At 49.7% G+C, this 18390-nt stretch overlaps 1 protein-coding gene across 3 annotated transcripts in view; it reads left to right on the plus strand.

Annotated features, from left to right (window-relative positions):
- SDK1 (sidekick cell adhesion molecule 1) overlaps positions 1-16071 on the plus strand; it is a 974158-nt gene extending 958087 nt beyond the window's left edge. For 2 of the 3 annotated variants that reach the window (XM_054545732.2, XM_054545733.2), the window contains exons 45-46: positions 12225-12349; positions 13196-16071. In XM_054545732.2, coding sequence (XP_054401707.1) covers positions 12225-12349; positions 13196-13343 — 273 coding nt within the window. In that variant the 3' untranslated portion in view covers positions 13344-16071. Of the gene's footprint in view, positions 1-12224 lie in introns of all 3 variants that reach the window. The other variant, XM_024241289.3, reaches the window with a different exon arrangement.
- The last annotated feature ends 2319 nt before the right edge of the window (positions 16072-18390 follow it).

The raw sequence follows: 18390 nt of genomic DNA on the forward strand, positions 1-18390 counted from the left end.
CCCTTGTTCTATTTATATGTTACATTACATTAACTAATGTTTGGGTGTTAAACCAACCTTGCATTCCTGCAATAAATGCCCATTGTTCATAGTATATAATCCTTTCTTTTTTTATTATACTTCAAGTTTTAGGGTACATGTGCACATTGTGCAGGTTTGTTACATATATACACATGTGCCATGTTGGTGTGCTGCACCCATTAACTTGTCATTTAACATTAGGTATATTTCCTAATGCTATCCCCCCCACCTCCCCCCTCCCCACAACAGGCCCTGGTGTGTGATGTTCCCCTTCCTGTGTCCATGTGTTCTCATTGTTCAACTCCCACCTATGAGTGAGAACATGTGGTGTTTGGTTTTTTGTCCTTGAGATAGTTTGCTGAGAATGATGGTTTCCAGCTTCATCCATGTCCCTACAAAGGACATGAATTCATCATTTTTATGGCTGCATAGTATTCCATGGTGTATATGTGCCACATTTTCTTAATCCAGTCTATCATTGTTGGACATTTGGGTTGGTTCCAAGTCTTTGCTATTGTGAATAGTGCCGCAATAAACATACGTGTGTATAATCCTTTCTATATGTTGCTGGATTCCGTTTTCAATATTGCTGAGCATTTTTGTATCTGTACTTAGAAGAGATATAGGTCTGTAGTTTACTTGTCTTATTTATCTTTGTGTGATTTTTATGTTAGGGTAATATTGGCCTTATTGAATGATTTGGGAAGTATTTCTTCCACAACTGGTATTGATTCTTTAAATGTTTGATAGATTTCATCAGTGAAGTCCTCTGGTCTTGGGCTTTTGTTTGTGGGAAATTGTTAATTACTAGTTCTATCTCTTTATTGGCTACAGATTTATTCCGTTTCCCCCCCCCCTTTTTTTTTTGTTAAGTCAGTGTCACTCATTTGTGTCTTTCTAAGGATTTTTTAATGCTATCTCATTAATCTAATTTATTAAGATACAGTTGCCTATTGTTGTGTACAGTTGTTTATAATCCTTCATTTCTGTAAAGGCAGTGGTAATTAATATCAGTAATTCATTCCTGATTTTAATAATTTGAGTCTTCTCTCCTATTTCTGGTTAAAGTTTTGTCAATTTTGTTCATCTTTGCAAAGAACCAACTTGTAGTTTCATTGATTTTCTCTATTATTTTTCTACTTTCTATTTCATTTATTTCTACTCTAATCTTTATGACTCTCTCTTCTGCTTAATTTGGAGTTAATTTGCTCTTCTTCTTTCAGTTTCCTAAGTTGGAAGTTTATGTTGTTGATTTGAGATCTTTCTTTTTTTGTAAATACAGGACTTCATGGCTAAAAATTCCCCTCTAAGCACTGTGTTAGCTGAATCTCATAAGTTTTAATATGTTGTGTTTTTGTTTTCACTCATCTCAAAGTATTTTTTAAATTTTCTCTGTAATTTCTTCTTTGACACATTCATTATTTAGGAGTGTGTTTTACATTTCCTCATATTTGTGAATTTCCCACATTTTCTTCTGTTATTTATTTCTAATTATATCCTATTTTGGTCAGAGAAACCATAATTTATATATTTTCAGTCCTTTAAAATTCATTGGGTCTTATATTAAGGCCTGGAATGTGGTCTATACTGGAGAATGTTTCCTATCCACTTGAGAAGAATGTGTTATTCTGCTGTTTTGGGGTGGAGTGTTCTGTATGTGTCTGTAGGTTTAGTTGATTTATCATGTTGTTTTCGTCTTCTATATGTATGATCTTCTTCCCAGTTCTGCCATTTGTTAATGCATTGAAATCTCTATTTGTATTGAATTGTCTGTGTCTCTCTTCAAATCTATTCATTTAATTTCATGTATTTTGAGGCTCTGCTAGGTGCATGTATGTTTATAATTGTTATATCTTCTTGATATATTTACCATTTTATCAGATATTTGCTTTCTAATAAAGATATGTCTCATATCTTTATTCCCTATTTTCCATTATCAGCTTCTTTTTGTTAAATGAATTTTCCAAATATATCATTTTGACTTCCTTGTTTTTGCTTTTGTTCTATATTTTTGGATATTTTTGTTAGTGTCTTACTCTAGTATTATTAGCTACCTCAGATTTATAGTACATTTTCATAACTTATGGGAACTTTACTCCTATAGCTGTGTTTCTTCCTTTTCTTTTTGTGCTATTACTATACATATTTTACCTGTAGATTAATGATTTTTATCAAATTTGGGAAACTTTAAGTCATTATTACTTTGAGTGTTTTTTTTTTTTTTTTGCTTTTTTCTCTTTCTCCTCTCATTCTGATATTCTTATTACACATATGTTGGTGCTGTTCGTGCTGTCTTATATTTATCAGAGGCTCTGTCCGTTTTTAAAGGTCTTTTTTTCAGACTGCATAATCTCTATCAATCTGTCTTTAAGTGAACTGATTCTTTCCTCTGCCAGCTTAAGTCTACTATTGAGCCTATCTAATGAATTTTAAATTTCAGTTATTGTATTTTTCAACTCAAGAACTTCCCATTTGTGTTTTTAAAATAATTTCTATCACTTTATTGATATTCTTCAATTGTCATCATACCTTTGTTTAATTTTTTAAACATGGTCTCCTTTAGTTCTTTGAACATAATTATAATAGCTACCTTTGAAGTCTTTGCCTGCTTAGTCCAATGTTTGGACACCCTCAGAGGCTACCTTCTTTTTCTTTTTTTTCCTGTGTATGCATTATACTTTCCTGGGTTTTTTTGAAAACAGATCATTTTTGATCATATATTGTAGCAACTCTGAATAATGATATTCATGCCTCATTGAGGGTTATTGTTGCTTGCTTGTTTGTTCAGTGATTTGGCTGGATTCATTCAGTGAAGTCCATTTCCCCTGCACTGTGTGTGCTCTGATGTTGCTCCTCAGTCTTGGGCAATGCATAAAGTCTTCATGCCTATCAGGGATGACTGTGGTTTTAGCTGGGCTCCCTTTGCCTGTCCCCATTAAGATTCTGGATGGTTTACCACTATTGGTATCATACCCAGCAGTTAACCTCCACTACTTGCTAGCTCTGGTTTTCTCGGCAATGCCTTAGTGCATAAATTGCTCCTCACTTTCTGATCCAGTTGAAGTCCAGCTTTTCTGCAGTTGCCAGATGCTGTCAGTCTTTGAAGCTTGCTCTGACACTAAGGGCCTCTTCTTAGCTTCAGAAGTCTCTTTTCCTGGTTCTGTCTGTCAAACTGCTAGCTGGTTTTACTGCTTCCATTGTTGCTGACATGGAACTACCAGCTTCCTCTTCATTCCTCACCCCCAAAGGCTCCACAGTTTTCAACAATGTCCTTAGGTATGCTCTGTTCCAAATAAAGTCATTTTCCTCAGTCAGAGCTGGAAGCTCTCTGTTCTTCCAGAATAACTCTCCACTCTGTGCAGGACTTCTGTGTCACTGCATCAAAGTGGAGGTGAGGACAATAGCCTTCTTCTTCCATAGTGACACATCCGCTACACAAGTGCGGCACTGGGTTGAGAGAGCGGTCCCTGGACTTCTGGGCCTTCTCCTCCCAGCATGGGACTTCTTCCTACAAACAAGCTGGGGTGGGAGTACTCAGGGCCCAGTATTCTTGGCCTACGACACCTGGTACAGACTCCCAGCTTACAAGCAAAGGCTGGATGGGGGACGGGAGCCCCAGTACTCTTGGCCATCTCTGCCTAGAATAGAGCTTCTTCAACATGGAGTTGGGTTGGGGGAAAGGGGAAGCTGGATAAGAGATGCCAGAACTTTCCTCTCCAAGTTAAATTCCTAAAGCAGCAGCCCTGCCTTGTTGCCACACCTGCCCAGGGTGGAGTTTCTGTCACACTGAGCTGGGGACATTGGATAGGGAGAGCAGGTCATGGCTCAAGCACCAGAGACTCTCACTATTGAGTGAGATTTAGCAGATCTTCTTGTATCAATCTTTCTCCATTTGCTATCTACTCTTAGCACCATTTCCAAATACTTTTTTTTTTTTTTTTTTTTTTGAGAGGGAGTCTTGCTCTGTCACCCAGGCTGGAGTGCAGTGGTGTGATCTCAGCTCACTGCAACCTCCGCCTCCTGGGTTCAAACAATTCTCCCACTTCAGCCTCCCGAGTAGCTGTGATCACAGGTGTGCACCACCACACCCAGGTAATTTTTGTATTTTTAGTAGAGACGGGGTTTCACCATGTTGGCCAGGCTGGTCTCGAACTCCAGACCTCAGGTGATCCACCCACGTGGTCCTGTCAAAAGGCTGGGATTACAGGCCTGAGCCACTGCGCCCAGGCTTCAGAGATTTTAGACGGTTATTTATAAAATACTTTTCACCAGTTAAATCATTGTTCCACTGGAGAGAGGGTCTGCTGACCTCCTCACATTGCCATTCCAGAAATATCCTGGCCTTCAAGACTAGTAACTCTGATATTCAGAGGGGACTGGGAAGAAATGTGGGCTTTCGCCTGGTGCCTTAACTCCAAATTTACAGAAACAGAATCCAGTCACAGAACTGCAGAAAAGGCTGTTAGAGAAGAAAGCATTGCAGGGAAAGCAGACTGAGGGTTGCTCAGCAGTGGAATAAACCCAAAAGCTGTAACACTGGTTTTCAAATACGACTATCTAAAAAGTGGCTTGGATTTAGATGAGGGTTTAAGACGTTTATCCTCTCTACTGGAGGCAGCTTATAGATTTGAATACATTATAAACCGAAATGTTAGGAATAAAGAGTAATGTACGTCCTTGGCCCTGGCTTCAAGCCAGTGTTTTGACATAGCATGGTTGTTGGTGAAAGCCGTGGACAGAGGCAGGCTTCTGCTCACCCTCTTCTCCAGGGCCCAGGGGATAAGGAGTGAGAAGCACTGTGTGGTCTCTGCTAGAAAAACTCTCCTGAGAAGCGAAGATTTCACTAAGAAAACGGGGAGGCCATCCTTTTATCCCCCAGGACATTTTTAAACCAGTCTCAGAACTATTGCTACAGTGAAAATTTTGCAGATCTGTTCCCAGCTGCTCAGGAGCCTTCCTGATCGGAGGTGCTCCTCTGAATTATGCCCTAAGTGTCACATGACACTTATGGCATAATTGTGCTGTGGCTATTTCTGTATTTCTGTTTTTCTGTTTAGAAACAAGAGGGTTTGTCACGGTTTTATCACATGGCTGCTTGTGAATGATATCTGCCTTTCAAATCACATGTTAAAGATTGTTTTTGAAATCCAAAGAAACTGTTTTCAGAATCCCTCCTGCTCCCACCAACTTAGACCAACCCCATCATACCCAATTAATTCCTTAATAATATTTGAGTCTTTCTTCTTGCCAACATAATACCCAAAGTGTCGAGATTATCTTTATTAGCTGCTTTCCAGGCATCTGTGCACTTTTAGAAACTCTCGCAGTCGGTCTGATACCGCATCCAATCACATTCTGTCCTTCTACAGTTTCCCGGGAAACCGACACACGTTGCTACTTCACATCACACAGGAAACTTACCAAAAAAAGACCCTGCAGCATTTCCTTTTTGTCAATAATTCTAACTCACTAAAATACATCCCCATTAAAAAATAATAATGTCATATAAATAATAAACAGAGCAGGCAGCAGGAGGAAGAATGACATTTTAAGATTGTGCTTTCTCAGAGAGGCAGTGACAGGGGCTGAGCAGGAGCCAGGAAACCCAGCTTTTAGCTCCAGCTCTGCCTGACATTTATTGGTCATGTGGCCCTGGGTGTATTCTCACTTCTCCTCCCTAAATAGAGAGCAAGAAGGAAAAGAAGCCTCTTGGAGCCTTGTGTCTCTGCTTCTTTCTGCACAATGGTTACGTTCTATCTGATTAGCTATTATTATAGAATCACCTGGCTGGGTCTATGGGTGCTGGCCACTCAGAACTCACGGCCTCCCAGCTTTCCTCCCCAGAACAAAGCACTCTTCCCTTCCAGCTGCAGTGTGAAAAATCCCAGGGCAAGACTCTGCCTGGCTGAGCTGAAGCCACATGCCCAGCCATTAACCAATCACGGTTTTCTGAGAGGCAAGCTAGCCCATCCATGTGGTGGGGAAGAACTTCCTTCAAAGAAGGGATTGAGGCCTAGATGCAAACAACAGGAATCACTGTGAGTTGGACAACCAAGCACTCCCAGGTTGTGTCTCCTGCCAGGCCCCCTTGTTGGTACCCACATGTGTCACAGACCCTTCTCTTGAGACTATAGGACTTTTAGATCTTTGGCTGAGGAGACGTATCATGATACATAGCAACATACATACAAGCCGTGAAGGAAATGGTATAAACGCGCAGATGGGTGTGGGCCGTGTGCTACACTCATTCTCTAAGCAGTTCTGGACATGCTCTTGGAAATGTGGACTCCAGCGAGAGTTCAGTGGTCCCTTCCAGACCACCCCTAGGCCCCACCTGGCATGAACCCTGCTTCCCTACAGCCTGGCAGCTGCAGGAAGAGGGGTGGGCAGGGGTGTACACAGGGCAGAGAGATGCCCAAAGCGTCACCAAGTAGGTGCAAGACAGACTAACGGAATTCGTAGCATGCCCTCCCACTGAAATTGCTGATTTCCCCACCATGCAGAGACACTTTCCATATAAGACTCACCCATATAAATAGCGTTTCTCTACCTTTTCTACAACTGGGGTTGAAGGTATCTCCTCCCTGCTACTAGAAAGACTTTATTTCTGCCACCTTTGGCTGAGAAACCAGGCTGGTTCTGGCCCCAGTCTGGGCCCTGCCAGTATGACCCTAAGAAGGTCACTTGCATTTGTAGATGTTGATTCTTTCAGACCCAAGACGAGGAAATTGAATCCAGTCACCACTTCTCTCATTTTTCCACACTACGATCCCTTGTGGTAGGGAAGTTGAATGGGGAAGACCCCCGGGACCTGGGAATATAGTCAAAAGGGTGAAAGTCTTGAACCTCATATTTGACCTTCAGATGATAATGAACCCTAACCCCAGTTTGTGAAACCTAGCAGTAAATTTCTGTCATTCGTACCTCAATATTCTGTGAATTTCTCATGAGAAAAGTGATTCCTTCACTGTATTTCAATACATGTGATTTTCAGGAGGTTTAGATTCCAAGTTGGTCTCTAAAGAAGTAACAAACCCAATTCGGGGGCTAATCATGGAGATTCCTTTGGCTTCCTTCAGATGATCTTTGTTCTCTTTTCTTCTGTTTTAGTTTACGCAGAGCTTTACCTTGTAAGCCACCTCAAGGCCCCTAGAAAACAGATGAAGAATAAATCTTAAACAGGCCAGGTGCAGGGGCTCACACCTGTAATCTCGGCACTTTGGGAGGCTGAGGTGGGCAGATCACCTGAGGTCAGGAGTTCGAGACCAGCCTGGCCAACATGGTGAAACCCCATCTCTACTAAAAATACAAAAATTAGCCAGATGTGATGACGGGCATCTGTAATCCCAGATACTCAGGAGGCTGAGGCACGAGAATAGCTTGAACCCAGGAGGCAGAGGTTGCAGTGAGCCAAGATCATACCACTGCACTCTAGCCTGGGCTACAAGAGTGAAACTCCGTCTCAAAAATAAATAAATAAATCTTAAACAGCCACAAACACAGATCCCTGATCTCTTAGCTGAAACCCTTGAGACCAGATATATTTAAGAATTCAGTGTTTCTCAAGTTTGGGAGTACATCATATATTAGGGAACTGCTCCAGTAGGACCAGGCCAGCACTTGGTGACCAAACACATTAGTCTTCTTGTAGCAGAATATGAGAATATTCACACTGAATAGCCCTACATCAGTTCAGCTAGGGGTAAGCTGCCAAGTTAGCTCAAGTCAGCTCAGCCTTCGCCACCAAATGAGTTATAAAAAAACCTTTTGAGTTTCAGAGCGTTGGGGGTTTTGGAATTTGGAATGGGGGGTTGTACACCTGTTCAGCGGATCCTAGAGAGAAGCGTGGAACTGGGAGTAAGTTACAGGATCTGCAGAGGTGGGTGAACCCTAGGGGTTTGGGAGCTCAGGTGCAGGCTCCCACCCAGCCTGTCTCGCTGAGCCTTGCTTCCTTATTCATAAAGTGGGAATTGTAACATCTGCATCATAGGATCCTCAGCCAGTTGCAGAGATCATGCCCGGGCATTAATCTGGTATGTAATCGGTGTTCCTGAAAAAGGAGCCACTGCCACGTTTATCATCGTCACCCGATGAAGGAGAAGCTGACTGCTCAGGGGTCTCGGTGTGTGTGGGAAGATGTGTTCATCGTCACCTGATGAAGGAGAAGCTGACTGCTCCGGGGTCTCTGTGTGTGTGGGAAGATGTGTCTTAGCTCTGCAATTCTCCTAAATGCAGAGGAGCCACAGATGGATTCAGCTGTTCTGTGTATTGTAACATAAGCCAAACAGTTTACACTTAATGTTCAGAAAAGTCCCAAATCTGTGACTCGCTGTTAGTTTCATGTAAATATTCCAGTTAGAGGTAGATTTTCAGTCTGTGTCCCCAAATCCCAGGAATCTCTGGCTCCCCACTATGCCTCCATGGGGTTTCTGCACAGCCTGGAGGCTGACCGCTCTCACAGGCCTCCTGGACAGATGCACGTCCCTAGGTGCGGAACGGTGTCGGCTTATGGATCAGAGCTTCCTGCCCTGGTGCTGATATGGGTAATTCACTCTGACTCTCAGATGAAGGAGCAGCCAGCAGGAACATCGCTCACAGCACCCAGGGACGCTTTTGTTTTCCTGGGTCTCGGTGTGGACTTCCTGCACAATTAGGGGAGCTGGCAACTCTCCCATCCCCTGCTCACCCCCGCCTCCAGCTGCAAGGACGCGGCTCACACACCCTGGGGAAACTGGATTGGCAGTTTTCCTTCTAGAGTGTTTACTTCTGAAAGAGCTGCTGTGGCTGGCAATGGGGCCCACATCTGGGGCCACAGCCACCTGTCTTAACATCCACAAGCCTGGCCACTGATCAGAATCCTCAGGGAGCCTGTAAAACCTGCACATTCCCCAGCCTCCGACAGACCCACAGAGTCAGGATAGCTGGAGCCACTCCCAGGAATCTGCTGCCTCGATGCACAGCTGATGATCCTCAGATGGCATTTCAAGGCCGCTCACTCTTTTACGCTCTCCCCAGTTCCCTTGATACCCTCTGGGGAGAGAAAAAGGTCAGGTCTGCCTGACCCCTGTGAGAGACGGAGGCCCTGGGAAGTGTCTTAGCATTAGTTCCACAGCAGAGCCTTGGTCTCTGTGCCACCAGGTGGATCCCCTAGGAGCCCAGGAGGCTGTTAGGACGCACAGGTGAGGGTCGCACAGGATGCCTCTGTGCATCTTGGGAGGATGTGGCACTTATCAGCAAAACCGAGAAACCTCCACCTTCTTAGGGGAAAAAAAAAATCAATTTCACCCTCTGCTTTCTCCTTTTTTTTTTTTTTTTTTTTTTTTTTTGAGATGGAGTCTGGCTCTGTCGCCCAGGCTGGAGTGCAGTGGCGAGATCTCGGCTCACTGCAACCTCAAGAATCCCTTGAACCCGGGTTCAAGGGATTCTTCTGCCTCAGCCTCCCAAGTAGCTGGTATTGCAGGCGCCCACCACCATGCCCAGCTAATTTTTGTATCTTTAGTAGAGACAGATTTCGCCGTGTTGGACAGGCTGGTCTCGAACTCCTGACCTCAGGTGATCTGCTGACCTCAGGTGATCCGCCCGCCTCAGCCTCCCAAAGTCCACTTTCTCCTTTAACAGTCCTTCCAGTGACTTCACATCAAATCGAAAGACCATAAAATAGAGGTTTGCTTTCAGAAAATGAACATAGAAAACATGCAGGGTCCATGTTCTTAATGGAAGCTGCTGATTTATTTTATAAAAAGGAAAAAAAAAAAAAAAACCTCAAAGGGACTGGTCTTCAAACATCAGTGGGAGGCCCCAGGCCACTCTTCCATGGTTTGAGGGGCCTGACCACTCAGTACCTGGCCGGGGAGACATATTAGACACCCTGGCTTATTCAGGCGGCTTCATTTCTCGGCCCCCTCCCCACCCTCGGAGGTCTCTGTGGATATGATGTCACACGATCACTTGCAAGGGGAGGATGCACCCCCCAATCCTCTCCCCTCATCACCTCCCCCATCCCCTCCCTTCTACTTCATAACCGCCCACCCCCTCCCCTCCCCTCTACCTCATCACCTCCCCCACCCCCTCCCCTCCCTTCTACCTCATCACCCCCACCCCCTCCCCTCCCCTCCTTTCTACCTCATCACCCCCCACCCCCTTCCCTCCCCTCCACCTCATCACCCCCCACACCCACCCTCCCCTCTACCTCATCACCTCCCCACCCCCTCCCCTCCCTTCTACCTCGTCACCCCCCACCCCTTCCCCTCCCCTCCCTTCTACCTCATCACCCCCCACCCCTTCCCTCCCCTCTACCTCATCACCCCCACACCCACCCTCCCCTCTACCTCATCACCTCCCTCACCCCCTCCTTTCCCTCTACCTCATCACCCCCCTCACTCCCTCCCTCCCCTCTACCTCATCACCTTGCCTACCCACTTCCCTCTACCTGGTCACCTTCAGAATCCTTTTGTTTTGGTCTGTAGCAGCCCACATCTTAGTCTCAGGCAAGCCAAAGACCCAGATCTTCCCCACCCCTGGGGCTCTTCTATGTTCTGCCCTGTAGGGGCAGGCAGAGTCCCCTGAGGCCTGTGTGGGGAGGCGCGTAGACCTCTGCTGGGTGGGGAGGCCACCTAGATCTTTGCTGAGGTGGGAAGCCCATGTAGACCTCTCCTGGGGTGAGGAAGGCTGTGTACACCTCTCCTGAGTGAGGAAGGCTGTGTGGATCTCTCCTGAGTGAGGGAGGCTGTGTACACCTCTCCCGACTGAGGGAGGCCGTGTAGACCTCTCCTGAGTGAGGGAGGCTGCGTAGACCTCTCCTGAGTGAGGAAGGCCGTGTGGATCTCTCCTGAGTGAGGAAGGCCGTGTGGATCTCTCCTGAGTGAGGAAGGCCGTGTGGACCTCTCCTGAGTGAGGAAGACCGTGTAGACCTCTCCTGAGTGAGGGAGGCTGCGTGGATCTCTCCTGAGTGAGGGAGGCCGTGTAGACCTCTCCCGAGTGAGGGAGGCCGTGTGGATCTCTCCTGAGTGAGGAAGGCCGTGTAGACCTCTCCTGAGTGAGGGAGGCTGCGTGGATCTCTCCTAAGTGAGGGAGGCTGTGTGGATCTCTCCTGAGTGAGGGAGGCCGTGTAGACCTCTCCTGAGTGAGGAAGGCTGCGTAGACCTCTCCCGAGTGAGGGAGGCCGTGTGGACCTCTCCCGAGTGAGGAAGGCCGTGTGGACCTCTCCCGAGTGAGGAAGGCCGTGTGGACCTCTCCCGAGTGAGGAAGGCCGTGTGTCCCTCTCCCGAGTGAGGAAGGCCGTGTGGACCTCTCCCGAGTGAGGGAGGCCGTGTGGACCTCTCCCGAGTGAGGGAGGCCGTGTGGACCTCTCCCGAGTGAGGGAGGCCGTGTGGACCTCTCCCGAGTGAGGGAGGCCGTGTGGACCTCTCCCGAGTGAGGGAGGCCGTGTGGACCTCTCCCGAGTGAGGGAGGCCGTGTGGACCTCTCCCGAGTGAGGGAGGCCGTGTGGACCTCTCCCGAGTGAGGGAGGCCGTGTGGACCTCTCCCGAGTGAGGGAGGCCGTGTGGACCTCTCCCGAGTGAGGGAGGCCGTGTGGACCTCTCCTGAGTGAGGGAGGCCGTGTGGAGCTGAGGGAGGCTGTGTGGATCTCTCCTGAGTGGGGAGGCCGTGTAGACCTCTCCTGAGTGAGGAAGGCCGTGTAGACCTCTCCTGAGTGAGGGAGGCCGTGTGGATCTCTCCTGAGTGGGGAGGCTGTGTAGACCTCTCCTGAGTGAGGAAGGCCGTGTGGATCTCTTCTGAGTGAAGGAGGCCGTGTAGACCTCTCCTGAGTGAGGAAGGCCGTGTAGACCTCTCCTGAGTGGGGAGGCTGTGTAGACCTCTCCTGGGGTGAGGAGACCATGTAGATTGCTCCCGAGTGGGGAGGCCGTGTAGACCTCTCCTGGGTGGAGGCCCAGCTCTTGGAAACCTGGTGCAGAGTGAGGGGGCTGGATGCAGCTGAGAAAATGCAGTGTCGGTCACACCTGGATCAGAGAGGGGGACCTGGGGGCTGCCGGCTCTCCTGTGTGGAGGGTGGGAGGGCCTGGCATTGGGTGGGGGTGGGGAGAGGGCTGGAGACCGCGACACACCCCCCTGGGGAGGTGCCCCCACCGCCAGGCCTCCTGCCCAGCACGCTTCGGGCCCTGCGCCCTGCCCTGCGCTCACACCTTCTCTCCCGCTCCCCGCAGGCCACCGACTCTGACTATGAGGACGCGCTACCCAAGCACTCCTTCGTGAACCACTACATGAGCGACCCCACCTACTACAACTCATGGAAGCGCAGGGCCCAGGGCCGCGCACCTGCGCCGCACAGGTACGAGGCCGTGGCGGGCGCCGAGGCGGGCGCGCAGCTGCACCCGGTCATCACCACGCAGAGCGCGGGCGGCGTCTACACCCCGGCCGGCCCCGGCGCGCGGACTCCGCTCACGGGCTTCTCCTCCTTCGTGTGAGCGAAGCGCCGCGCCTCCCTCAGGGCGGAACGGAGGCGAACTTTCCGGAGTCTATTTTTGTTAAGACAATCAACTCCAATAACTGAGCTGAAGTTTTTGTTTAAAAAAAAAAATCTGATAAGTGATGATTTTACCTACTTGTGGACACTAGATTTCAATTAGGAAGGTTTTTTTAAACGGCTTTTTGTAACATCGCTGCAGGAAGCAGGTTTGTTTCTTTTTCTTTTCTTTTTAAGAGAAGGTGTATTTCACTGGTGCAATGGCTTGGCACCTCCAGGACCTGGGAGGACCTCAGACCTCCCCAGCCCTGGGTTTCTCCGTCTTCAAGACCAACTAGGAAGGTTCAAGCGGGGAGAGGGAGTGGAGGGTCAGGTGAGATCTCAGAGCTGCCCCGGCCGGCCCCTGTCTCTTTCTACCTCCTCTTCCAGAGAACCAGCGGCTCACATCCTTCTCAACGCAGCACATCCTCGGCGGCTCCTGGGGTTTGAAGAGCAAACGTTTTTCCCTGGGCTCAGCGCGTTTTGTCCCAACTTCATCTGTTTCTGAAATGTTCTCACTTGGCAGTGTCTAGGCATGGAGTCGGCTTTCAGGTTCCTGTCGGCCAGGCAGGGATGCTAAGGTGTGGCTCAGCTGTCACTGTCTGCATCACTGCCGTGGTGCGGTCCTGAGGCTTTTCTGCTTGTCTTTCCCCCTTCCTTCCCACCTGACAGCGAGGGAGAGGGAAGCCTCTTAGGGCTGGAATCCACCACGCCGGCCCTCTCCTTCCCCGAACACAGCACACGGTCAACTCCGCGGGACACGAGGACACGGGACGGCGTCTCCAGAGTTGCTTGTTACGTAGGAAGCGTGCATTGTTAACCAGAGTATTTTTAAAATCTTTTTATCTTTTTTTAAACTATGTCACATGAAATGAATGCGTCTTTGCTGTCTCCAGGTGCCTTTTTATTAATTGTTCAGCTTTGTACATGGGAAAGATGAAAAGCAACAGTGTCTGCAAATAAAGCAAAACAGCTCTGAGAACACACGCTCCCGACTCGCCTCGTGCACACCAGGCCATCCCCTCCCTCTGTCCTGGCTTCTGCCGGCTGCTCACAGCAGCCACCGCTTCTCCACTGCTGGCGCTGCTGCTGCCCCCTCTCCCAGTCCGAGGCCAGCTTTTAGCCTTAACAGGTTTTCTGGAAACATTTCTTTTTTTATTTAAAATTGTCATTGTTTGGTTTAAATTTTTCAGCTAGATGAAAAGAGTATGAACTACTTTGGAAAACTTAACAGCTCAGAGACGGCCATGCTTCCAGCCCCTCATGTCATCTTTGCAACAGACGACTGGGCTGCCATGGTCCACCCCTCAGCCCGGGTCCCGGGTCTGGATGGAACGGGAGCACTGCTGGTGCCCACTGGCATGTGTGCCCCAGGACCCTGTAAGTGCCCCCTCACCAGCAGAAGCGTGACACACACAAGACTCAAGACCACCCTGTCAGTGCCCCACGGTTCACGGCAAACGGGTGGGTGCCGTTCCCCCAGTGACCTGAGGGTAGGGGACAGCTGAGCAGTATCTGGCCAGTGCCACCCGGGAGCCAGTCTCCTGGCCACGTGCAGAAAGTGTGGCCCCTGCTTGCCTAGATGTTTTGTGCACCTCCGTGGGCAGAGGGTGTGGATATTGCCTGGATTCTCTGCTGTCAGCGTTGCTGAGTGTGGCCCCAGGAGACCAAGGAGAGTTTTGTATAGGCTGGAAAACCCCTTTTCAGTCTTTCCAAAATTAGAGGGTATGGAAAGTTTCCTTTTTTCTCTCCTCCCTTCCTTCTCCTCCTTCCTGTCCTTTACCCCTCCTTTCTTTCCTTCCTCTCTTCCTCTCTTCTTTCCTCCCTCCCTCCTTCCTTCCCTCCCTTCCTTCCTTCCTCTTTCCTCCTTCCTTCCCTCCCTCCCTCTCTCCCCTATTCCTTCTTCCTTTTCTCCTCCTTTTTCTGAGTGGAGGGGGAAATATTCTAAACCAAAAATCCTAGATGCTCTGCCCAAAGCCACTTCTGCATGAGAATCGCAGCCCACAGTTCCCCGAACAAGACTCACCGCGGTGGACAGCGCCATCTCCTTCCCCTCAGCCCCGGAGAGGGCGAAGTGGGTGGGAAGCCAGGATGTGAGCACTGGAATTTCTTGGAAGAGAAGCGATAAATGGAGACCATGGCCAGCGCTGCCTTCTGTGCGCTCTGACTGCTCTCTGCAGCCATAAGGACGTGGCTTTAGATGCCAGGGAGAGTGTTGAGACGTCTTAGGTTGAGGATGAGCAGATTCGAGATGTGTTTGTTGCTCTCAGGTTTTCGATACAACATCATGACACTTTTGTTTCAAGCTCGTGTTTTCTGTCTCCCCTCCACTCTTAGTAAACCTTGATCTGTACGGAGCGGCCTGTCCGAGGCTACGCCGGCCTCCTGGCTGCTGCTGGACTGTGCTTAGGACAGTGCCCATGCCTGTCACTCGGAGGGACCCTGTCCCATGAGAACCACCTGTGCAAAGGAACAGAGTTGGAGGTTTCCAGGTAGATTTCAGCCTCCCAGAGCAATGTGGGATTTGAGAAGCGTCATTTCCTAACTCCTCATCTTCCGGGAAGGAAAAGAAAATCACAGCCTAGGAAGATGGAGATTGGATTTTAATCTCGGTTTTAAAAAGAGGACGAGCAAAATGTCTCTAAGCCAGGCTAGGTGGAATGTGCTCCCGCTCTCTCCTGCCATGCTGAAAGTCACGCCTTGCGGATGCCTCATGACAGCAGTGGCTGAGTCTCCCCACCCACCCCCCACGTAGCTCATTTCAGATTACTTTGGCCCCGCCCTGCAAGGATGCGGTCACGGAGCGGCCAGGAGGCTCTGTCTGAGCCACAGGGATGGGTGTGCAGGGCTCCCTCCTCCTGGGGTGCCAGGGCAGAGATTCCAGGCAGGTGAGCCGAGAGAGAGCTGCCAGGCCACGCCCTCTCGGCCTCCTGCACGGCCACCTTCTGGGTGAATCGGTCCAGCCCAAGCTCCTCTCCCCAGCCTCCCCTTCAGCCTCTCTCCCGGCCTGCTTTTATAAGGCGCACTTCATTCAATGCCGTAGCACAAAAACACGCCCACACATGGAACGCGCCTCCACAGCCCCGGGAGGTGGCTCACTCTGTACAGGTCTTCGGAGGCCGTGCTTGTATCTGACTGTGACTGGGTGGAAGCATGGTGTTTGCCTAACGGTTCGTAGCATGGTTTTTATTTCTTACGCGTTCTCGGCACACAGTGTAGCTATCCTCCTGACGAGCAACCCGTCTGCGTACCTAAGTGTGGCTCCCCGTGGGTCAGCGTCCCGGTAGCATGGATCCAGTCTGAAAGGTGAGGACAACGTGGAAACTCATGAGCTGAGCCCGCCCGCTGGGACACGTCTCCTTCCCGCATCACCTTCTGGTTTAGGGAGCCCTCAGGTCAGCCCTGAAGCATTCCCTACAACTTTTTCTGAAATTGTGCAGAAAAACAGATCTCATTTAAAAAAAAAAGAAAAAAATAAACAACTTGTAGGAAGACAGAGAGGTGCTATGGGTACAATTTTTAATAAAAACATTATTTTGTTCCTTAAACGCTTGTGATTTTCTTCAAGTATTGATGCAATGATTCGGGAGACCTTAGGAACCTTCTTGAATTGAAAAGCTGTAAATATGAACCACTGGGACTTCACCCCAGTGCCGTGCTGGACCCCCGTGCTCCCCCCAACACCCTTTATCCTGTTGACATGCAGGTGTGTACAGGCAGCATCCCCCCAAATTGGAGTTGAGGTCAGGGGTAAAGCCACTCCACACCCTGGCCGGGTGGCCTGGGGCAGACAGCATGGAGCCTGAGCCAGTGAGACCCCCCTGTGTGGACCAGCAGCCATTCCCAGGGCCAACCCAACTCCACCCACTACCTGGCTGGACCACCAGAGACTTCACAGGTGTCCGGAAGGAAAAGAACAGCTCATAGCCAAACTTAGCCTTGGTTGGGGAGAAGTGGAGCTGTCAGCAAGACGGCCTTCCCCTCCTGAGGGGTCTGGCCGCACCATAGCTTGTCACACCCCAGGCGTGCTCTGGGTCGAGGGAATGAGACGAGGCCATTTCCCTTCCCTTTCGGACGTGGAATTTTGTTTATTTCTTTCTTTTTAAGAGAAGGGGTCTCACCCTGTTGCCTAGGATGGAGTGCAGTGGTGTGATCATAGCTCACTGCAACGTTAACCACCTGGGCTCAAGTGATCCTCCCACCTCGGCCTCCATAAGTGCTGGGACTGCAGGGTGCCTGAAGTGGAATTTTCAAAGGCATCTGCCAGTCTGCAGGTACCCTGGGCTTCTGTGAAACACGGAGCCGCCGAGGTAGCCACATGCTGGGGCCAGCAGGAGGAAGCATGGCTGCCCCCTTATCACCCATCTTGCAGGCCTTTGGGCCTCAGTGGCCTCAGTGGCCCCAGGAGCGTTAAAAATCTCAGTGTCCAGGCCACACCTAGGCCAATTAAATCAGAGTCTCTGGGGATCAGGCGCAGACTTTTTTTTGAAAGCTCCCCAGGTTATTCCAGCGCAGCAAGGAAGCTACGCTGCCGCGAGGAGGGGCCGGGGTGGGGCCGGTGTTCTGACCTTGAATGAAGGGACAGGGTTCTGACTTTGCCAACGTTACCTTTTGCTCCAGAAGCAGTCGCTGCCACTGATAAGCCCCAGGTAAGAACCGTTTCATTTTCTCTGTTTTCCCACCATGTTCAGCCTACATCCCACCACCCTCCATAATATGACATGTAAGTCTGCAGATTTCCCACCATCTCCAATATTTCAGAAGTTGCAGCTGTGGTGGAGAAGGCCCTTGACATTTACTGAACACACACCATGTGCCTGACAGCGATTTGTCTTCTCGTTAACCCATAGAACTCCCACCAGGACCCTGTGAGGTAGGTACAGTCAGGGGGACCCATTGTGTAGATGAGGAAACGCGCCCAGAGAGGTGGAGCCATTTGCCTAGGGGTAGCCAGCTGACCGAGGCAGATCAGCTCCAAACCTGGGCAGCTAGGGGCTCCAGAGCCTGGTCTCTAGGCCTGACCACTGCACTGCACTGCCTCCCACGAGGCTGTCTGCGGTCACCCTCAGATCCGTGGGCTGTTATCGTTTGAAGAGGCATGTACCTCTCCCTACAGCTTGGAGCCAGGCGTCATTACTGCAACGTCACGCGCTGAATGCACAGGCGGCTCAGAAGATTTTATTTTCCCCAAACCATCCTCTCCTGTTAGAAGGAGGAAAGGCATGAGTTAAGCTGGGATAGGTGATGCAAAGCCCTGTCATTACTACTATTGTTGAAAAGTTCATGGGAGAAAGTTGTAAACGCAACTAGTTAGCCTGGAGAAAAGAACTAGCCTGTCTTGTTGGATGACGATTACATAAGAATAACTCCACAAGAAGGTGAGATGCCAGCCACATCGGAAGGGGGAGGAGTTGAGCGCAGGAGCCCTGATATGTCCTCTGGGACTCTGGCATCAGCATGTGGTTCCCCGTGGGTGAGAAAACAGGGAGGGAGGAGGACAGGGAGGGAGACTCCAGCTTGATCACTCCTAGGAGGAGCCTGTGGATTTCTGGGCTTGGGGGTCCCACAGAGCCCAGTGCCCATCTTCCTCCAGCCTCTGTGCCATCTAAAGTGGGCACCCCATAGGTGCAGAACCAGGAGGGACCCGCATCTTCCTGAGTTCAGGTCTCCTCTGAAAGGAACTGAATCTGGGTCCTCCTCTCCCTCACAGAGAGCCCCATCCACAGGAGGTGAAGCCCCAGGCCCCGCTACGACTCTTGAACCAATGGGCACCACCCTTAGTAAAGCATCTCTGAGCTGAGCTGGGTTCCCAAGGGCCAAACTTGAGGGCGGAGCAGGTTTGCCTGGGCTGTGACTGCCACAGCCCA

This window comes from Pongo abelii, chromosome 6 (genome assembly GCF_028885655.2).
Source record: "Pongo abelii isolate AG06213 chromosome 6, NHGRI_mPonAbe1-v2.0_pri, whole genome shotgun sequence".
NCBI classification, from domain to species: Eukaryota; Metazoa; Chordata; class Mammalia; order Primates; family Hominidae; genus Pongo; species Pongo abelii.